General features: G+C 51.0%; 2 protein-coding genes across 12 annotated transcripts in view; both read right to left on the bottom strand.

Annotated features, from left to right (window-relative positions):
• Nucleotides 1-2341, bottom strand: part of ZNF148 (zinc finger protein 148) — a 64603-nt gene extending 62262 nt beyond the window's left edge. For all 9 annotated transcript variants that reach the window (XR_012802767.1, XR_012802771.1, XR_012802769.1 and 6 more), the window contains exon 1: nt 2208-2341. The gene's annotated coding sequence lies outside the window, so the exon portion shown is untranslated. The remainder of the gene's footprint in view (nt 1-2207) is intronic.
• Nucleotides 2342-5819: 3478 nt separating this feature from the next.
• SNX4 (sorting nexin 4) overlaps nt 5820-20157 on the bottom strand; it is a 70207-nt gene continuing 55869 nt past the window's right edge. For 2 of the 3 annotated variants that reach the window (XM_075609908.1, XM_075609907.1), the window contains exons 10-14: nt 17694-17783; nt 12986-13085; nt 11920-12065; nt 9535-9649; nt 5820-9037 (exon numbers count right to left, since the gene is read on the bottom strand). In XM_075609908.1, coding sequence (XP_075466023.1) covers nt 8990-9037; nt 9535-9649; nt 11920-12065; nt 12986-13085; nt 17694-17783 — 499 coding nt within the window. In that variant the 3' untranslated portion in view covers nt 5820-8989. The remainder of the gene's footprint in view (nt 9038-9534; nt 9650-11919; nt 12066-12985; nt 13086-17693; nt 17784-20157) is intronic. The other variant, XM_075609909.1, reaches the window with a different exon arrangement.

A 20157-nucleotide genomic window follows, 5' to 3' on the forward strand; every position in this document is an offset into this window, starting at 1 on the left:
GTAATAACACAGGCACACAGGGAACTCACAATCACAGGCCTCACTAATACTCCTATGTAGTACCACAGAGTTAGTGGCCTGGAAACTCCGCAAGCCACGTTTTCCTGTTATACCTCGCGCTCCTCTGCCCGGTGTAACTTGCTGATGCATGCGAGCTTCCACAGAAAGTGGGACATTTGGGCTTCAGTTTAGGATAGTTTATGATGTGTATATAAAAGGGCTCGTCTCGCCGAAGCAATAAGGCACCCATGAATTATCCTACATTCATGTAATATCAGCATGGGGACACGCGGCACCGCAACTACTGAGACTGATAGCTTGCGGTCATATCTATCTGATTGGACATCATCTCATGATCTAGATTATAGGGTGATAACGTACCTCCTGATCACCTCAGGTGTGTTATATTATTATATTAGGATCAACTCGGGACAACAGTCTCCAGCCATGAGAGCAAACAGAATGAAAGGAAATATAATGAGATGTTGTATTACAACCAATCCCTGTGCCTGTTACTGTCACCGTTGTATTTTGGGAGAGATACGTGACACGTTACAACAAAATAAACTGGGCTCTTCGTGATAATAAATATATTCATTTACATGCTGTCAATCTATTATACAAATGATAATCCATTCTAGTACTGCACATATGGGTAACCCAACCTGACACGTGTGTCTGACATGTGCATCACAAGATAAGCATTGTGTGTGTGTTTCTTGGTTCTAGAATCCGTATAAATCAGAGACGAGTTGCCAACATGCAATAACATATTGTGTGTCCCTTTCAAGTGATTCTAACGGTTTGGTCGCATTACAGGGGTTAACAATATATCATGTACATGACAATCACATGCTCCACCCCCAAAGTGTGCAGATTATTTTGAGGACGCACATTTGACAGGCTGATCTCTCAGTGCTGGGACTGTATAATTCCCATATTGACGCGATTCTACCAGTGACAAGTTATTAATAAAGTACAATTCTCAGTATTTGCTGCCTGACCCCCACACTAAGAGCAACCCAGTAATAGTATCATACTATATAATATCCCCGCGTGACGAGATCGCACAGCATCCCCGCGTGACGAGATCGCACAGCATCCCCGCGTGACGAGATCGCACAGCATCCCCGCGTGACGAGATCGCACAGTATTCTAGCATTACAATATTGCATACTATTCTAGTATTATATTGTACAGTATTATAAGTGTACTGTATAGTCTTCCAGCATATTGTATTTTAGTGTTATAATGCATCAATTCTAGCATTATATTGCATAGTATTAGTATTGTATAGTATACTAGTATTATATTGTATAGTATTCTATTAATGTATATAGTATACTGTACTAGTAATATATTGTATATCATTTTAGTAATGTATAGTATACTAGTATTGTATATTAGTAATATATACTGGTATTATATAGTATAGTATATTAGTAATGTATACTGGTATATTATGTAGTATATTAGTAATGTATACTGGTATTATATTGTACAGTATATTAGTAATGTATACTGGTATTATATTAGTAATGTATACTGGTGATATATTGTATAGTATATTAGTAATAATGTATACTGACATTATATTAGTAATGTATACTGGTATTATATTGTACAGTATATTAGTAATGTATACTGGTATTATATTGTACAGTATATTAGTAATGTATACTGGAATTATATAGTATATTAGTAATGTATACTGGCATTATATTGTACAGTATATTAGTAATGTATACTGGTATTATATAGTATATTAGTAATGTATACTGGTATTATATTGTATAGTATATTAGTAATAATGTATACTGGTATTATATTGTTCAGTATATTAGTAATGTATACTGGTATTATATTGTACAGTATATTAGTAATGTATACTGGTATTATATTGTACAGTATATTAGTAATGTATACTGGTATTATAATGTACAGTATATTAGTAATGTATACTGTTATTATATTGTACAGTATATTAGTAATGTATACTGGTATTATTTAGTATATTAGTAATGTATACATGCATTGTTACACTGCACCCCGTGCTGGGTCCCGCCGCAGATGCGGCCTGCTCTGCTCCCCGGATCCCCGGTGTTTCCTACATGTCAGGCCGGCTGAGCCTCGCTTCACCCCGGCCGCGCTGTGCGCGAGTCCCCGGGCCGCGGCCTGCACCTCCCATCCCGCTCCCCGCCTCTCACCGCTTTCCCGCCGGGTGTCCCGGGCTCCGGGGCGGGGTGTCCCGGCCGGGTGAGGGCCGGTCCGGCCGGTGCTAGCGGCGGCTTCTTCCTCCCCCTCCGGAACCGGAACCGGAGATAGAGCGGCCCGTCGCGGAGCATTGTGGGGGGAGGGAGGAGGCACCACACAACAGGGATACACAGTAATACACAACACACAATAATACAGACAGCACAAGAGTTACAGACAACACAAGAGATACACAGTAATACACACTACACACTGATACAGATACACAACCCACAATAACAAAGACAACACAAGAGATTCAATAATACAGTCAACACAACAGAGATAAACAACACAATAATTCAAACAGAGATACACAATAATACAAAGACAACACAAGAGATACACAATAATACAGACACAACAGATACACAGCACAATATTACAGATATACACAACTCACAGACAATACAAGAGAAACAATAATACAGACACAACAGAGATACACAACCCAGAATAATAAAGACAATGCAAGAAATACACAACCAGCAATAATACAAAGACAACACAATACAGTCACAGCAGAGATTCACACTAATACACAACACACACTATTACAGACACCACACAAAAGATACACAATCCACAACAGAACAGTGACAACTATACACAATTACACACAGCACATAGCCATATAAAAATGACACAAAGTTGCCTGAGGCAACAACTATACAGTTAGATAACAGCTATATAATAACTACACACATCGCTGAGATATGCAACTACATTAGCTATACAATAATTCACAACACAAGAACAAGTGGAGAAACAGCTATACAACAATCACACAAGGAAGCTCACACCTACACACAACTATACAACAATCACACAGGGAGGCGCACACCTATGCACAACTATACAAAAATCACACAAGGAGGCGCACAACTATACAACAATCACACAGAGGCTCACACCTACGCACCACTATACAACAATCACACAAGGAGGCTCACAAATACACACAACTATACAAAAATCACTAGGAGGCGCACACTTACGCCCAACTATACAACAATCACACAATGAGGCACACAACTATACAACAATCACACAGAGGCTCACACCTACATACAACTATACAACAATCACAAGGAGACACACAACTATACAACAATCACAGTCTCCAGACATGAGAGCAAACAGAATGAAAGGAAATATAATGAGATGTTGTATTACAACCAATCCCTGTGCCTGTTACTGTCACCGTTGTATTTTGGGAGAGATACGTGACACGTTACAACAAAATAAACTGGGCTCTGCGTGATAATATATTCATTTACATGCGGTCATCTTTGGCTTGTCCTGTGTATATTTTCATGTCTTCGACTGAACCACTGACGGAGCTACCTGTGCTGAAGCAGGGATATCCTGTAAAGCTGACCAGCTGGTGGCCCTTGAGGACTGGATTGCCCGCCCCTGCACTAAGAGAGGCCTGATCTGCGTTGTATGAGTTTTATTGTAATCTAACACTGCCGCACAGATTCGGGGTTTAGCTGCACCGCTGAATGTAGTCTTTTCTCCCACGTTTCGGCCGGCACGACTCACCTTTTTCACGCTGTAGCTTCCCAGAGACAGCGGTGCGGAATAATATTACGTTTTAATACTTTCTTTCCTAGGAATTTCCCACGTACGCTCAATTGTGCAAATCCTGTACATTTCCCTAATAATGTTTCTGCATGACAGAATGTGAAGGGCCCCTCATGTGATCACATGACCTTATTTATCATCACCTCGCCATTTGGTGAAGTTAGGAGGTTTTTTTTGGCTCTATTGGTGGACACTTAAAACCAGAGAAATTCACTCTAAATATCAGTGGGGATTTCGGGGAGAGAACCCTACGGGACGCTTGCTCCGAGGGGGATTCTTTGTGCCCACCTATGATGGGCCACCGAGAGCGACGTCTTCCGAATACCATCTGGGAGTGACAAGACGACGACGGTTCTTGTAGCTGTCCGGTTCCAGGGTTCGGTAACACGTCTTGTAACATGATTTGCTTTTAAAGAATGTATCTGATGTACGCAGATTACTTGCCCTCTTTTTTTGGACAAACTTTTTATACTAAATTTACAACACTGAGCGTTGTGCGCTGTTTTTCCCTTTATTCTCACACCGTGTTCCCTGGGGACGAGCTTGGCACAGACCAGGATTCTCCTCTGGAGACCAGACGGAATTCGGCCGCTCGGACCAATGCTTTGTGCTCATGGATGTCAGGCCATTTAGAAGTACAGCAGTGGTCCTCCTTGAATCATTAGATGTGTTTGCTATTGGATGAATCCATAGGACACAAGAGCTCACAGCCAAGTCAACTGCCTGATAGTAATTCTTGTATCCCCTGGTCTGTTAGTAATGGTGGTATAATCGGGTAAGACTGGAAGAAACCTGGAGTAGGTTTGCAGGTATACATGCCACCCAGCTCCAATCACTCACCTTGAGGAATTGCACACATAATGGCATTCAAGTTTGCACAACAAGTGGGGTGCTGGTTAGATTGGGGGGGGGGGGGTGTATTATAATATTAATACTGCGGATGGATGGGCATCACACAACAGGCAGATAACTAGTTCTGCATTATAATAGATGTGTTTTCGTGCGCTCTTATTTACATTGCATTCATCACTTCTGTGGAGTTATACTTCCCTAATGCAGGGAAATATCTATACGGTTCTTGGTGCTGGATGGCAGGCGGTCATGGCAGAGATGTGGCAGGTTGGTGGCCTCATAGAGACAGAGTTCCCATGGCTGCATTAGGAGGGGGGCTTGGAAGTCGGTAATAATTACGTTTCGCTTGGTATTTTGGTCCAGGCATATTGGAGTTTGGAATTATTCCCCTAAATGTTGTTAAGACAATTGGGCTGTGTGCAAATTAGTGGGAATCCTTTTTGTGGTCATTCTGGATCATTTGTTAAGAATATGTTTTCTATTCCCCATGCACCGCTATGTACTCAATTTTACTACTGAATATTAAGGTTGAGCAGTGATAACCACCCCCTATGATATTGTGGCGCATCAAGGTTTGGAATTGTGCTTGTTCCTCACCCAGGATTGTAGGCAACGCTGTCAGCACGGAGGATCAAGGTCATTATCTGACAGTGCGGAAGCATTTAAGTGGGTGAAAGACTGGAGGGGCTGTACATACAGGCGTCTCACATTTTCCTGGTACATTCCCTTTTTAGCTTGGAATAAAAATACCGGTTTTGCCCAATTATAAAGCAACTTGTTTTTCAATAAAGTTAAGTTGAAAAGTACATACTCGCCAAGCAGCAGTCAAATGTATGAGGTAGGCGGGTAAAACGGAGAAAGCTCCACCTTGGGGGCCTCAAGCAGCCATGTTTCTGGTGGCAGGAAGCTAAAACTGAGACAGAGACCGACAGAGAGAGTTTGTACTTTTTTTTCTTTCCAGCTACTACTGAAAACGAGGGGGTCGTTCCATAATCAGGCAAATACGGTATATGCCTTAGATCCGTAGATTATTCTGCATCAATTTGCTGTGCAATTATCTCTTTAGGATAAACGAGACGTTTTTGACTATTTGCACAAAAAACAAAGTCTTTTAATGACTGCATGGAAAATATTAAAGAGTCATTTTATTCGGCTTATTTGGCACAGTCATACAAAAACAAATGTGTTCTCGTCAACTTTAATGCGATTAATGAAGGGGGGGCGACGACATGAAATGACAGATCCGTTAGTGGTGAATAAACACGGAAAGCACAAAAAGGTGTTTTTATCAAACAACGTGCATGAAAGATATATTTTCAGATTGCCCTATGGTATCAGGGCAAGGCACCATTCTGACACCGCCTCGCGTTTGGCGGTGGGCCCGGAATGTAGCGAGCTGGGCTATACTGGTCCGGAAAGTGTTCAGAATCCGAGTGATAAGCCCAGTTTCACGGCGGATGGTCCTGCGATGGGGCTCCCCAGGCTGAAGCAGCTGCGTACACAGCCATGTACCAATAAAAGGTTATCTGGCAAAATAACTACCTGCTGCCGTGAAGAGCAGGGCTGGGCAATTGCAGTCCTCAAGGGCCACCAAACAGGTCAGGTTTTCAGGATATCCCTGCTTCAGCACAGGTGGGTCAATCAGTGGCACATTCAAAGACTGCATCCTGTGCTGAAGGAGGGATATCCTGAAAACCTGACCTGTTGGTGGCCCTTGCAGACTGGAGTTGCCCACCCCTGCTATAGATCATACAAGTTCTGAACGTTACACCCGGCCCTGAGCCGTCTGCACGAGAAATACAAAGCGATGACACAGAGCTGCCTGCCATCATCTGCACACCGACACATTGCACGGGGAGTTTTACGCTCGGCCATGATACACACATTGTTTGACCAACTCTGATCTGTAATATGGTTAAATCAGCTTAATCTGAGGAATTTGTTTCCAGTACGGGTAATATTTATATATGTTGGTGAGAAGCTGGCTGACTGTTGAATAAATATTGCACAATTCAGCTTAGTAAGAACATATTTGGCTTTTCCGACAGAGAAATGCATTTGATATATTTTGGTAAATAAACAGAGAGAAGAAATATGTGAATGAAGAGAACGCTACATGCAGTTACTGAACGCGTTATTAACGTGGCGCTACCACGGCCCAAACATTGTCACTGTTTGACCAATAGCCAAATACTGACCCTTTGCTGTCAGACGGCCATGCAGGCCACTGGCCAGGTCCAGGGTCTGTTTGCAAAGGCTCATACATGGCAATCACTATACAGGATTGGGAAGTCCAGTACGGGCTCCATTTCTTTAGTGCATTTCAGTCAATTAGAAAAAATATATTTTCCAGCTGAAAATAAGCCAATGCTGTGCGTGTGCGGGCGACGCAGAGCCAATGCTGGGCGTGTGCGGGCGACGCAGAGCCAATGCTGTGCGTGTGCGGGCGACGCAGAACCAATGCTGTGCGTGTGCGGGCGACGCAGAGCCAATGCTGTGCGTGTGCGGGCGACGCAGAGCCAATGCTGTGCGTGTGCGGGCGACGCAGAGCCAATGCTGTGCGTGTGCGGGCGACGCAGAGCCAATGCTGTGCGTGTGCGGGCGACGCAGAGCCAATGCTGTGCGTGTGCGGGCGACGCAGAGCCAATGCTGTGCGTGTGCGTGCGATGCAGAGCCAATGCTGTGCGTGTGCGGGCGACGCAGAGCCAATGCTGTGCGTGTGCGGGCGACGCAGAGCCAATGCTGTGCGTGTGCGGGCGACGCAGAGCCAATGCTGTGCGTGTGCGATGCAGAGCCAATGCTGTGCGTGTGCGGGCGACGCAGAGCCAATGCTGTGCGTGTGCGTGCGATGCAGAGCCAATGCTGTGCGTGTGCGGGCGACGCAGAGCCAATGCTGTGCGTGTGCGGGCGACACAGAACTGTACGTTGGCACTTTCCACTTTTATTTCACTGACCCAGGTGCATTAGGCTGCGCTTGTGGTGCCGGCGACGCCACATCAGAACAAATGTACTGGCGCCGTCGCGTGCGCTTATAGTGAGCACGACGGCTTGGTCGCGATCGCTGGAAGTCGTCAATTTGATTTTTCCAGCGAGCGCAGCCTGACGTCACCGTCACTATAAGCGCAGCCTGACGTCACCGTCACTATAAGCGCAGCCTGACGTCACCGTCTCTATAAGCGCAGCCTGACGTCACCGTCTCTATAAGCGCAGCCTGACGTCACCGTCACTATAAGCGCAGCCTGACGTCACCGTCACTATAAGCGCAGCCTGACGTCACCGTCACTATAAGCGCAGCCTGACGTCACCGTCACTATAAGCGCAGCCTGACGTCACCGTCACTATAAGCGCAGCCTGCCGTCACCGTCTTTATAAGCGCAGCCTGACGTCACCGTCACTATAAGCGCAGCCTGACGTCACCGTCACTATAAGCGCAGCCTTACTTCCATATTTCCACGTCTCTCAGTCACGTGGCCACGTCCGAGCTTTCTAAGAACTAGAGGGGAGACTTGGAAGAGGTGACACGGTGTGTGTGTGGGGGGGGGAGGGAGGTTGTGGGGTGTGTGTATATACACACACACACACACACACACACACACAGTGGGTCTGAGCTTCTCCTCTGATCTTCTTCGTGCGCTACACTGATGGATACTGTCCCATTCCTCTTCTGGGTGATTAGCACTAATTAGGCAGCACAGGGAGCGAGGAGAAGCTACGGTTCCCGCCATTAGCATCTCCCCTCCCTCTGCACTGGGGCGAGAGCGGGCTGCAGGGGTGGCAAGATGTTGAGGATCCCACAGGTGAAGCCCCTGTCTGTTGCCCACCAAAAGTCTACAATCCTTACCCTTTGGGACTGGCTAGGGTAACTGAAGACAGGCGTTTGTGCAGTACCCCGCGACACCGCGAATTTGCCAGACGTGCAGAGACGTTCAATGTTAACTCAAAACAAAACCCCATTCTGATGGATGGGTGTTTTCTACTTGGCAATGAACATGGAAAGGGTTTGTGGGGCACGGAGGATAAAGTGTACCCCAATACTGAAGGAGTGGGGAAAGGGGTCTGAAGGCATCCTCCTGGGGCACGATATTCAAACCTCTCATAGTACATAGTGAATAGTTTAGAGTATAATGCTGAGCAATCGAGCGGTACTTTGTATAGCGGAGCTGTGTTTCAGAAGTCCGATAAAACATTCATGTCCATGAGATCACCTCGCTGGCACCGATATGCAGATCTGTATGATTAATGGTGGCGCGCTTGTGCTTCTCTCTGCTGGCACTTGTTGTGGGAGTCCCTCCTGTTATCACATCTTACTGAAGCATTCTTTAGCGTTGGTCCAAACTTGGATTCCCTGTACACAAACAAAACACCGCGAGACCATTAACATCATCAGTCCCGGCTGCCGGGTTATTTGGGGGGGAAACGGATTTCTTAACGGGATCCTCTAGAGTTGATCCACTCTATTTTTAGGTGCAGGGACTTTCCGGTTCACTAGATACTTAGTTTCAGCCGTTTTCGCCCCAATCCGTGGAAAACAAAATGGTAGTATAAAGATTTAATGCACGACACGGCGGCTTCCTATCGGGTTACGGCCGGTGCCAGCATTAAAGAAAGCGCACCGTTAGCTAAAACAGTCATTATCTCAGGAGCCGGGATATCCCCAGAGCCAAAATTAGAGCAGATCAATCTGGTTAAAAAATACGTTTACATTTCTGGGTGGATTGCAAGGTCACAGAATCCAGCCACCGTACCCCAAGTTATTACTCATTTAGGGCTGCTATTTATTATTTTAAATATACAGCATTATTGTATATAATTTCTAACCGTGCGATCCAACATATGACACACCTTCTTGCACATGCTGATCTGCATCACCGCGTAGCTGATGAGCGCTTCCTTCAGGTCCCGATTCTTCTGCTCCTTAAAACGATCGATCTCCTGCCAGGAGCTCTGCACAAAGTCCCTGAAAACAGAACCATCCCACGGCGACAGGCGCCACGTTCACAACCTTAAAGGGCCACTGAGAGTCGGGACAGGGCTCCCCTCTGTGTAATACACCCAGGGCTAGTAACAATACCAAGGGCCACTGAAAGTCGGGACAGGGCTCCCCTCTGTGTAATACACTCAGGGCTAGTAACAATACCACGGGTCACGATTTTGTTACTTATGAACCTAAAAGGATTACTCCGTTTAAACCTGTACGATTCCTTATAAATATTATTTGCATATTAAAGCGTACACATCACAAACAGGACTTGTAGCATATAAAAGGCGTTATCACCCAGAAGAGCATTACAATGATCATTAATAGGCCCATATTACAACTACTTGTATCAGGGACCCCAGCACACACCGCACAGAAATACAGACACCACGGTGACATGTAATAACAATGTTAGTTTGCCGTGTTTACATGGCCGATACTGGCATCAATAGAAACCCGATCACATGACAGGTTTTGTGGCTTTGTAGCTCTAGCTGCCTGAGCACGGGGTGACATTCCTATTTTAAAGGGGTCTTTTTGTACAAGACCCTCTCCATTCCTATCCTACATTATATGGGCATAAGAGATAACGGATTAAAGAGCTTTGCCCTATGAATAAATGGCTTGTTCTCTTCTAAATCAAGCACAGGCAGCCTTATCCGAGCAGCACAACATCACAAAGCGCTTCAGGCCGAAGGGATACACAACATTGTGCGCTCAGGGTAACGCTTTTATACCGTCCCACAGCATTGTGCGCTCAGGGTAACGCTTTTATACCGTCCCACAACATTGTATGCTCAGGGTAACGCTTTTATACCGTCCCACAACATTGTGCGCTCAGGGTAACGCTTTTATACCGTCCCACAACATTGTGCGCTCAGGGTAACGCTTTTATACCGTCCCACAGCATTGTGTGCTCAGGGTAACGCTTTTATACCGTCCCACAGCATTGTGCGCTCAGGGTAACGCTTTTATACCGTCCCACAACATTGTGCGCTCAGGGTAACGCTTTTATACCGTCCCACAACATTGTGCGCTCAGGGTAACGCTTTTATACCGTCCCACAACATTGTGTGCTCAGGGTACATACAGGGCGGGGCCGCGGGTGTACATGCTGGGCGGAGCCGCCCCGGCGGGTGTACATACAGGGCGGAGCCGCCCCGGCGGGTGTACAGTCAGGGCGGAGCCGCCCCGGCGGGTGTACATGCAGGGCGGGGCCGCCCCGGCGGGTGTATATACAGGGCGGAGCCGCCCCGGCGGGTGTACATACAGGGCGGGGCCGCCCCGGCGGGTGTATATACAGGGCGGAGCCGCCCCGGCGGGTGTACATGCAGGGCAGGGCCGCCCCGGCGGGTGTACATACAGGGCGGGGCCGCCCCGGCGGGTGTATATACAGGGCGGAGCCGCCCCGGCGGGTGTACATGCAGGGCAGGGCCGCCCCGGCGGGTGTACATGCAGGGAGGAGCCGCCCCGGCGGGTGTACATACAGGGCGGGGCCGCCCCGGCGGGTGTACATACAGGGCGGGGCCGCCCCGGCGGGTGTACATACAGGGCGGAGCCGCCCCGGCGGGTGTACATGCAGGGCGGAGCCGCCCCGGCGGGTGTACATGCAGGGCAGGGCCGCCCCGGCGGGTGTACATGCAGGGCAGGGCCGCCCCGGCGGGTGTACATGCAGGGAGGAGCCGCCCCGGCGGGTGTACATGCAGGGTGGGGCCGCCCCGGCGGGTGTACATGCAGGGCGGAGCCGCCCCGGCGGGTGTACATGCAGGGAGGAGCCGCCCCGGCGGGTGTACATGCAGGGAGGAGCCGCCCCGGCGGGTGTACATGCAGGGAGGAGCCGCCCCGGCGGGTGTACATGCAGGGAGGAGCCGCCCCGGCGGGTGTACATGCAGGGAGGAGCCGCCCCGGCGGGTGTACATGCAGGGTGGGGCCGCCCCGGCGGGTGTACATGCAGGGCGGAGCCACCCCGGCGGGTGTACATGCAGGGAGGAGCCGCCCCGGCGGGTGTACATGCAGGGAGGAGCCGCCCCGGCGGGTGTACATGCAGGGCGGAGCCGCCCCGGCGGGTGTACATGCAGGGCGGAGCCGCCCCGGCGGGTGTACATGCAGGGAGGAGCCGCCCCGGCGGGTGTACATACAGGGCGGAGCCGCCCCGGCGGGTGTACATGCAGGGAGGAGCCGCCCCGGCGGGTGTACATACAGGGCGGAGCCGCCCCGGCGGGTGTACATGCAGGGCGGAGCAGTGTTACCTGCACTCCACGTTCCTCTCCTTCAGCTGCGCCTCTCCCTCCTCGATCTGTTCCTCCAGGAGACATATCTTGGCCTCTCTTTGCTCGGGAGTTTCTTGCCCAAACAGTTTGCTGGTCATCCCCTTCAGTGAGAAGGTTCTAATCGTCTGCAAGCAACAAACAGGCATTTTTGGCAGATAAAGGGGCAGCGCGACAACTTCTTATGAACCCCCAAAATCAAAGGAAGAGACAACATTCCGGGGACACATTTCCTGCTCGATCCCGTACTAAATATTGTATACATGCAATTATACGCGGCCCCAACCCAAGGGACGCCTGCTCCCAGTGACGATAATCAACTAAGACCCAGCCCCATGTACAAAGCAAACCCTTACATCCCCGCTGGAAGGGGAACTCGTACGTGTGCGATCCTGTGACAAACAGCTACACATTGTTTTCCATAGGTCCCTGGAGATCCATGTTGGGTACATTCTTAGTGCTCTTCGTTCTTATTTGTTTGGCTGATAGCAATTATTTTACAAACAAAAGAAAACGAATGGTGTCTAACAATTCCCCGGTTTATTCTACGGTCGCATCGCTACATAGATATTTCAAAAATCCTCCTGAGCTCGTTCACCATAGAAAGTGTGTGTACGCGCGCACGCATGCACGCACGTATGTATGTACGTGTACGTATACGTATGTGTACGCACATTACCCCCTTCAGCCTGAAACACATCACCCTTCGTTCCCTTTGGTCTCAGTGGGTTTGTCCCATTGACGTCACAGCAGTGCAGCGAAGTCCCGCACAGGGGCCACATTACAGCTGTTATACCGATTAAGATTTGTTTTGATTTGGTAAATTCTGACGCTCGGGACAGGCAATGTGATGGTTTATTCTATACGCTTATTTGCTGAAATAATAAAATAATCCAAAGCTGCAGAGAATTCTCCAGATTTTTACAAAGGTATTTCTCCAAAATGATTTATTCTTTTTTTAATATACGTTATTTACTACCAGCTAAACGAGAACAGCGTGTCTCACACCGTGTGCGTGGACTGAGCGCAGTGATTGCGCAGAACATACCCCGGTGGCCAGCTCCTCACACTGCTGCTTCTTAGATGCAAGATCCAGAGCGGACATTTCCAAATCGTACTGCATGAGTTCGTGCTTTCTGCACACGGCCCTGAAACCACAATCACACAAAACATTCAGTGGTTGAAAAGTGACACTGGGGTGTGCGCGCGCAGGGAGGTGGGTGGGGTGTGCGCGCGCGGGGAGGTGGGGTGCGCGCGCGCAGGGAGGTGGGTGGGGTGTGCGCGCGGGGAGCTGAACTTTTTAATTCACTAAACAATCTTTATTTTCCCCGATGTTGCGTGACCCTGCAGCACATTGCTGTGCGTGGCGGTGCTGTGTGTGACCCTGCAGCACATTGCTGTGCGTGGCGGTGCTGTGTGTGACCCTGCAGCACATTGCTGTGCGTGGCGGTGCTGTGTGTGACCCTGCAGCACATTGCTGTGCGTGGCGGTGCTGTGTGTGACCCTGCAGCACATTGCTGTGCGTGGCGCTGCTGTGTGTGACCCTGCAGCACATTGCGGTGCGTGGCGGTGCTGTGTGTGACCCTGCAGCACATTGCTGTGCGTGGCGGTGCTGTGTGTGACCCTGCAGCACATTGCTGTGCGTGGCGGTGCTGTGTGTGACCCTGCAGCACATTGCTGTGCGTGGCGGTGCTGTGTGTGACCCTGCAGCACATTGCTGTGCGTGGCGCTGCTGTGTGTGACCCTGCAGCAAATTGCTGTGCGTGGCGGTGCTGTGTGTGACCCTGCAGCACATTGCTGTGCGTGGCGGTGCTGTGTGTGACCCTGCAGCACATTGCTGTGCGTGGCGGTGCTGTGTGTGACCCTGCAGCACATTGCTGTGCGTGGCGGTGCTGTGTGTGACCCTGCAGCACATTGCTGTGCGTGGCGCTGCTGTGTGTGACCCTGCAGCAAATTGCTGTGCGTGGCGGTGCTGTGTGTGACCCTGCAGCACATTGCTGTGCGTGGCGGTGCTGTGTGTGACCCTGCAGCACATTGCTGTGCGTGGCGGTGCTGTGTGTGACCCTGCAGCACATTGCTGTGCGTGGCGGTGCTGTGTGTGATCCTGCAGCACATTGCTGTGCGTGGCGGTGCTGTGTGTGACTCTGCAGCACATTGCTGTGCGTGGCGGTGCTGTACGTGACCCTGCAGCACATTGCTGTGCGTGTCGGTGCTGTGTGTGACTCTGCAGCACATTGCTGTGCGTGGTGGTGCTGTGCGTGACCCTGCAGCACATTGCTGTGCGTGTCGGTGCTGTGTGTGACTCTGCAGCACATTGCTGTGCGTGGTGGTGCTGTGCGTGACCCTGCAGCACATTGCTGTGCGTGGCGGTGCTGTGCGTGACCCTGCACCACATTGCTGTGCGTGGCAGTGCGTGACCCTGCAGCACATTGCTGTGCGTGTTGGTGCTGTGTGTGACCCTGCAGCACATTGCTGTGCGTGGCGGTGCTGTGTGTGATCCTGCAGCACATTGTTGTGCTGTGTGACCCTGCAGCACATTGCTGTGCGTGGCGGTGCTGTGTGTGACCCTGCAGCACATTGCTGTGCGTGGCGGTGCTGTGTGTGACCCTGCAGCACATTGCTGTGCATGGCGGTGCTGTGCGTGACCCTGCAGCACATTGCTGTGCGTGGTGGTGCTGTGTGTGACTCTGCAGCACATTGCTGTGCGTGGCGGTGCTGTGTGTGACCCTGCAGCACATTGCTGTGCGTGGCGCTGCTGTGTGTGACCCTGCAGCACATTGCTGTGCGTGGCGGTGCTGTGTGTGACCCTGCAGCACATTGCTGTGCGTGGCGGTGCTGTGTGTGACCCTGCAGCACATTGCTGTGCGTGGCGCTGCTGTGTGTGACCCTGCAGCACATTGCTGTGCGTGGCGGTGCTGTGTGTGACTCTGCAGCACATTGCTGTGCGTGGCGGTGCTGTGTGTGACCCTGCAGCACATTGCTGTGCGTGGCGGTGCTGTGTGTGACCCTGCAGCACATTGCTGTGCGTGGCGGTGCTGTGCGTGGCGGTGCTGTGCGTGGCGGTGCTGTGTGTGACCCTGCAGCACATTGCTGTGCGTGGCGGTGCTGTGTGTGACCCTGCAGCACATGGCTGTGCGTGGCGGTGCTGTGTGTGACCCTGCAGCACATTGCTGTGCGTGGCGCTGCTGTGTGTGACCCTGCAGCACATTGCTGTGCGTGGCGGTGCTGTGTGTGACTCTGCAGCACATTGCTGTGCGTGGCGGTGCTGTGTGTGACCCTGCAGCACATTGCTGTGCGTGGCGGTGCTGTGTGTGACCCTGCAGCACATTGCTGTGCGTGGCGGTGCTGTGCGTGGCGGTGCTGTGCGTGGCGGTGCTGTGTGTGACCCTGCAGCACATTGCTGTGCGTGGCGGTGCTGTGTGTGACCCTGCAGCACATGGCTGTGCGTGGCGGTGCTGTGTGTGACCCTGCAGCACATTGCTGTGCGTGGCGCTGCTGTGTGTGACCCTGCAGCACATTGCTGTGCGTGGCGGTGCTGTGTGTGACTCTGCAGCACATTGCTGTGCGTGGCGGTGCTGTGTGTGACCCTGCAGCACATTGCTGTGCGTGGCGGTGCTGTGTGTGACCCTGCAGCACATTGCTGTGCGTGGCGGTGCTGTGCGTGGCGGTGCTGTGTGTGACCCTGCAGCACATTGCTGTGCGTGGCGGTGCTGTGTGTGACCCTGCAGCACATGGCTGTGCGTGGCGGTGCTGTGTGTGACCCTGCAGCACATTGCTGTGCGTGGCGCTGCTGTGTGTGACCCTGCAGCACATTGCTGTGCGTGGCGGTGCTGTGTGTGACTCTGCAGCACATTGCTGTGCGTGGCGGTGCTGTGTGTGACCCTGCAGCACATTGCTGTGCGTGGCGGTGCTGTGTGTGACCCTGCAGCACATTGCTGTGCGTGGCGGTGCTGTGCGTGGCAGTGCTGTGTGTGACCCTGCAGCACATTGCTGTGCGTGGCGGTGCTGTGTGTGACCCTGCAGCACATTGCTGTGCGTGGCGGTGCTGTGTGTGACCCTGCAGCACATTGCTGTGCGTGGCGGTGCTGTGCGTGGCGGTGCTGTGCGTGGCGGTGCTGTGTGTGACCCTGCAGCACATTGCTGTGCGTGGCGGTGCTGTGTGTGACCCTGCAGCACATGGCTGTGCGTGGCGGTGCTGTGTGTGACCCTGCAGCACATTGCTGTGCGTGGCGCTGCTGTGTGTGACCCTGCAGCACATGGCTGTGCGTGGCGGTGCTGTGTGTGACCCTGCAGCACATTGCTGTGCGTGGCGCTGCTGTGTGTGACCCTGCAGCACATTGCTGTGCGTGGCGGTGCTGTGTGTGACTCTGCAGCACATTGCTGTGCGTGGCGGTGCTGTGTGTGACCCTGCAGCACATTGCTGTGCGTGGCGGTGCTGTGTGTGACCCTGCAGCACATTGCTGTGCGTGGCGGTGCTGTGCGTGGCGGTGCTGTGCGTGGCGGTGCTGTGTGTGACCCTGCAGCACATTGCTGTGCGTGGCGGTGCTGTGCGTGGCAGTGCTGTGTGTGACCCTGCAGCACATTGCTGTGCGTGGCGGTGCTGTGCGTGGCGGTGCTGTGCGTGGCGGTGCTGTGTGTGACCCTGCAGCACATTGCTGGGCGTGGCGGTGCTGTGTGTGACCCTGCAGCACATGGCTGTGCGTGGCGGTGCTGTGTGTGACCCTGCAGCACATTGCTGTGCGTGGCGCTGCTGTGTGTGACCCTGCAGCACATTGCTGTGCGTGGCGGTGCTGTGTGTGACTCTGCAGCACATTGCTGTGCGTGGCGGTGCTGTGTGTGACCCTGCAGCACATTGCTGTGCGTGGCGGTGCTGTGTGTGACCCTGCAGCACATTGCTGTGCGTGGCGGTGCTGTGCGTGGCGGTGCTGTGTGTGACCCTGCAGCACATTGCTGTGCGTGGCGGTGCTGTGTGTGACCCTGCAGCACATTGCTGTGCGTGGCGGTGCTGTGCGTGGCGGTGCTGTGTGTGACCCTGCAGCACATTGCTGTGCGTGGCGGTGCTGTCCCCACTAAGACCGAGTTAAGAGTTAAGGGAAATGATTGGGACGGGGGGGGGGGGGGGGTGGGTCTCTTTTTCAGCTCTTACAACACACACATTTCTCACATGGGGGCTTAAGCGCTTTACCCTGTTCATTAAAAGGATTGTGCCCTTGTGCCATAGAAAGGCGTGGCCCTGCAGCACATTGCTGTGCGTGGCGGTGCTGTGTGTGACTCTGCAGGCGTGGCCCTGCAGCACATTGCTGTGCGTGGCGGTGCTGTGTGTGACTCTGCAGGCGTGGCCCTGCAGCACATTGCTGTGCGTGGCGGTGCTGTGTGTGACTCTGCAGGCGTGGCCCTGCAGCACATTGCTGTGCGTGGCGGTGCTGTGTGTGACTCTGCAGGCGTGGTCCTGTGCATCAAGCATGTCAATGCAATACTTGCAGCAGCAGCAGCAGCGTACAAGAAAAGGCTCAGAGATGTACAGGGATCTGCCTAGGGCCACTGAGAAAACAGATTCAAATAGCTTCTTCCACTTCAGGGGCTGCACATTTACCCCAAAGAATATCCCCCCCCCCCCTTTAATGTATTATTTCCTTAATACACACGAGGTTGACTTAATGTTAGATGTTACAGGCATCTCGGCAGAAAGAAACGAGTGGCAGTATGATTTGTGAGAACGCGCACAGGCGTTTAGCAGGTCGGACACAGAGTCTTACCGCAGAGCTTCTGCGTAGAACAGGTATTCCTTCAGCTGATCTGCGTAATGTTCTTCCTCCTCCAGGATATCATCAATAGACGCGGCATACCTGGGAAACAGCACAGGTGCGCGGCTCAGTAAAGCCCCAATATAACGTGGTTCTGGAGCAGCCCACACAGGAGAACCAAACAGGACTTTCCTATAATCCCACCATAGCCATCTTCCCATAGCCAAGCAGAACCAGCCGTCCCGGGGAAGCAAACTGCCAACCGGGCCTAGTGTTCCATGTGACCGTGGCAAAGGTGGTGCTTCGGCGCTGCTATACTGAGTGCATTAAAGTGACACGTTATCAGAGCAATATTACATCACTGTACAAGGTGTAAACGGTGCACCAATAAATATTATACACAAAATAAAGTGCAAGTGCACATAATTACAGTGAAAAAAATTGCAGCTCAACCCTATGAAGTAAAACAAATATAATCACTGCGCTTCTCCATGTAAAGCGCATGCAGCTAGTGAAGGAAATGGCCATACAAATAAGGAAATGGCCATACAAATGTGCAAAACAGAAAGTGAATCCCTGCGCTTCTCCCATAGGGATAGCAATCAATGGGGAATATATATATATAAAATGTATGGTGTAAATACCTATAAGAAAAAAGGAGACTTTTGGTATACATCCTTTGATCAAATAATGCCAAGCCTGCTAACCACGTCAAGCTAAGTCTCTTTAGCAGGTCCCTACACTAAATGCATACTAGTGTTATGTGAAATAAGCCCGGAAGGGGTTAAAATATCAAAGCATATGCTTGTATAACCTAGTATAACCCTAATATATATATTCCCCAATTGATTGCTATCCCTATGGGAGAAGCGCAGGGATTCACTTTCTGTTCAACCCTATGAAGAAAGGTCCAGGTTTGTTCTGTAAATGGATGTGCCGGAAGGTTTGGGGAGCGCAGGTCTCGCCATATGCAACATGAAGCAGATAAATACTACATAGCACAATATGCTTCAGGTGGGTTCTGATGCTAGGAAGTCAGTAGAATGGAGACTCACGCTTTCTTAGATAAAAACCAGCATATCCCACAGTAAGTGTGGCCCTGGGTCATCACACTTCCTGGGTTAGGGGACGGGTTAGGGGACGGCAGTGGTCTGGGTGTGATGGTCCTCGATAAGAAACGATACCATAGTGCAAAGCTGCATATATTCCAAGTACGTATTAAACAGATAATTGCGCACTTGCATAAATACAGACAGCATGGACATGTAGAACTATAGATGAGTGGCATCAGATATCCTCACCGCTCCGCCTGTTCAGTGTCTCTTGGTATGCTGTGCTTTCGGTTGTCTGTCACTTCCGGTGACGCGTCCCGTTACTTCCGGTGCACTCGGTATTGCAGAGGGACAGGTATCAGCGGAGAGGTTATCCAAAGAGCCTACTGCACAGACCACGCGTTTCGCTTAAAACAGCTTCTTCAGGAGTCACTCTCTTTCTTATTCATTGAGGAACATCACACCCAGACCATTACCATCCCCTAACCCAGGAAGTGAAGTCTTTTGATCCAGGGCCACACTTATTGTGGGATATGCTGGTTTTTATCTAAGAAAGTCAGAGTCCCCATTCTACTGACTTCCTAGCAACAGAACCCCTGCTTCACTTTGCATAAGGCGAGACCTGCACTCCCCAAACCTTCCGGCACACCAGTGTTCCATGGCCAGCTAACGATATAAGTGGGAATACAATTAGTGGGCATTGGATGAAGAAATAAAGCTAAGATTGGCCAGAGGTATTTCTCTCTGGAAGTGCAGGGGTTAAAATGATGGCATTTCCAAACACAGCAAATCCATGGATTGCCCCTTTGTTGGGATTGTAGCGGGCAGCACTTGGCACGGGAGAAGGTGTCCGTTCCTGTGCAGTAACTCCGTGCCTGCCTATTGTAATGGGAACATTGCTCAGATTTGGAGCTAGTTTAGGTACCGCTGGGAATTTTGCGGTTCAATGCTGCAGTATTAAAGGAGAAGCTAGTGGTGAAACGCGCGGTTGGTGTGACGTCCGTATGTCCGACGCGTTATTCTGCTGCTGCCATCTCCACGGTGGATAATGTGCCAGCTGCAAATGTTTCCTGGTATTCTTGCATCAGATCTCGCAGTACTTTCCTTCAGCGTTAGGGCGCATGCATGGCTGTACATAGACAGAAGCAGAATAAAGCATCGGACATACGGACGTCAAAGCAACCTCAGCGTGTTTCACCACTAGCTTCGCCGGGGGGCCGCTGGCTCGTTACCCACAGTGGTGTCCGTTTGTGACCTTGCGTTTCCATATTGAACCGGTGGAGGTTGGTCTTACACACAGCAGATACGTTTCAGGCAATTCTTTTACTGCACTTTTAATTATAGAATTCTTGATTCAACTCTAGTATTTGTGCTCGTTCTTCTTGATGTATCGTTGTGGAGTATATAGCCCCATGTGAGGGTGG

This window comes from Ascaphus truei, chromosome 7 (genome assembly GCF_040206685.1).
Source record: "Ascaphus truei isolate aAscTru1 chromosome 7, aAscTru1.hap1, whole genome shotgun sequence".
Classification (NCBI taxonomy): domain Eukaryota; kingdom Metazoa; phylum Chordata; class Amphibia; order Anura; family Ascaphidae; genus Ascaphus; species Ascaphus truei.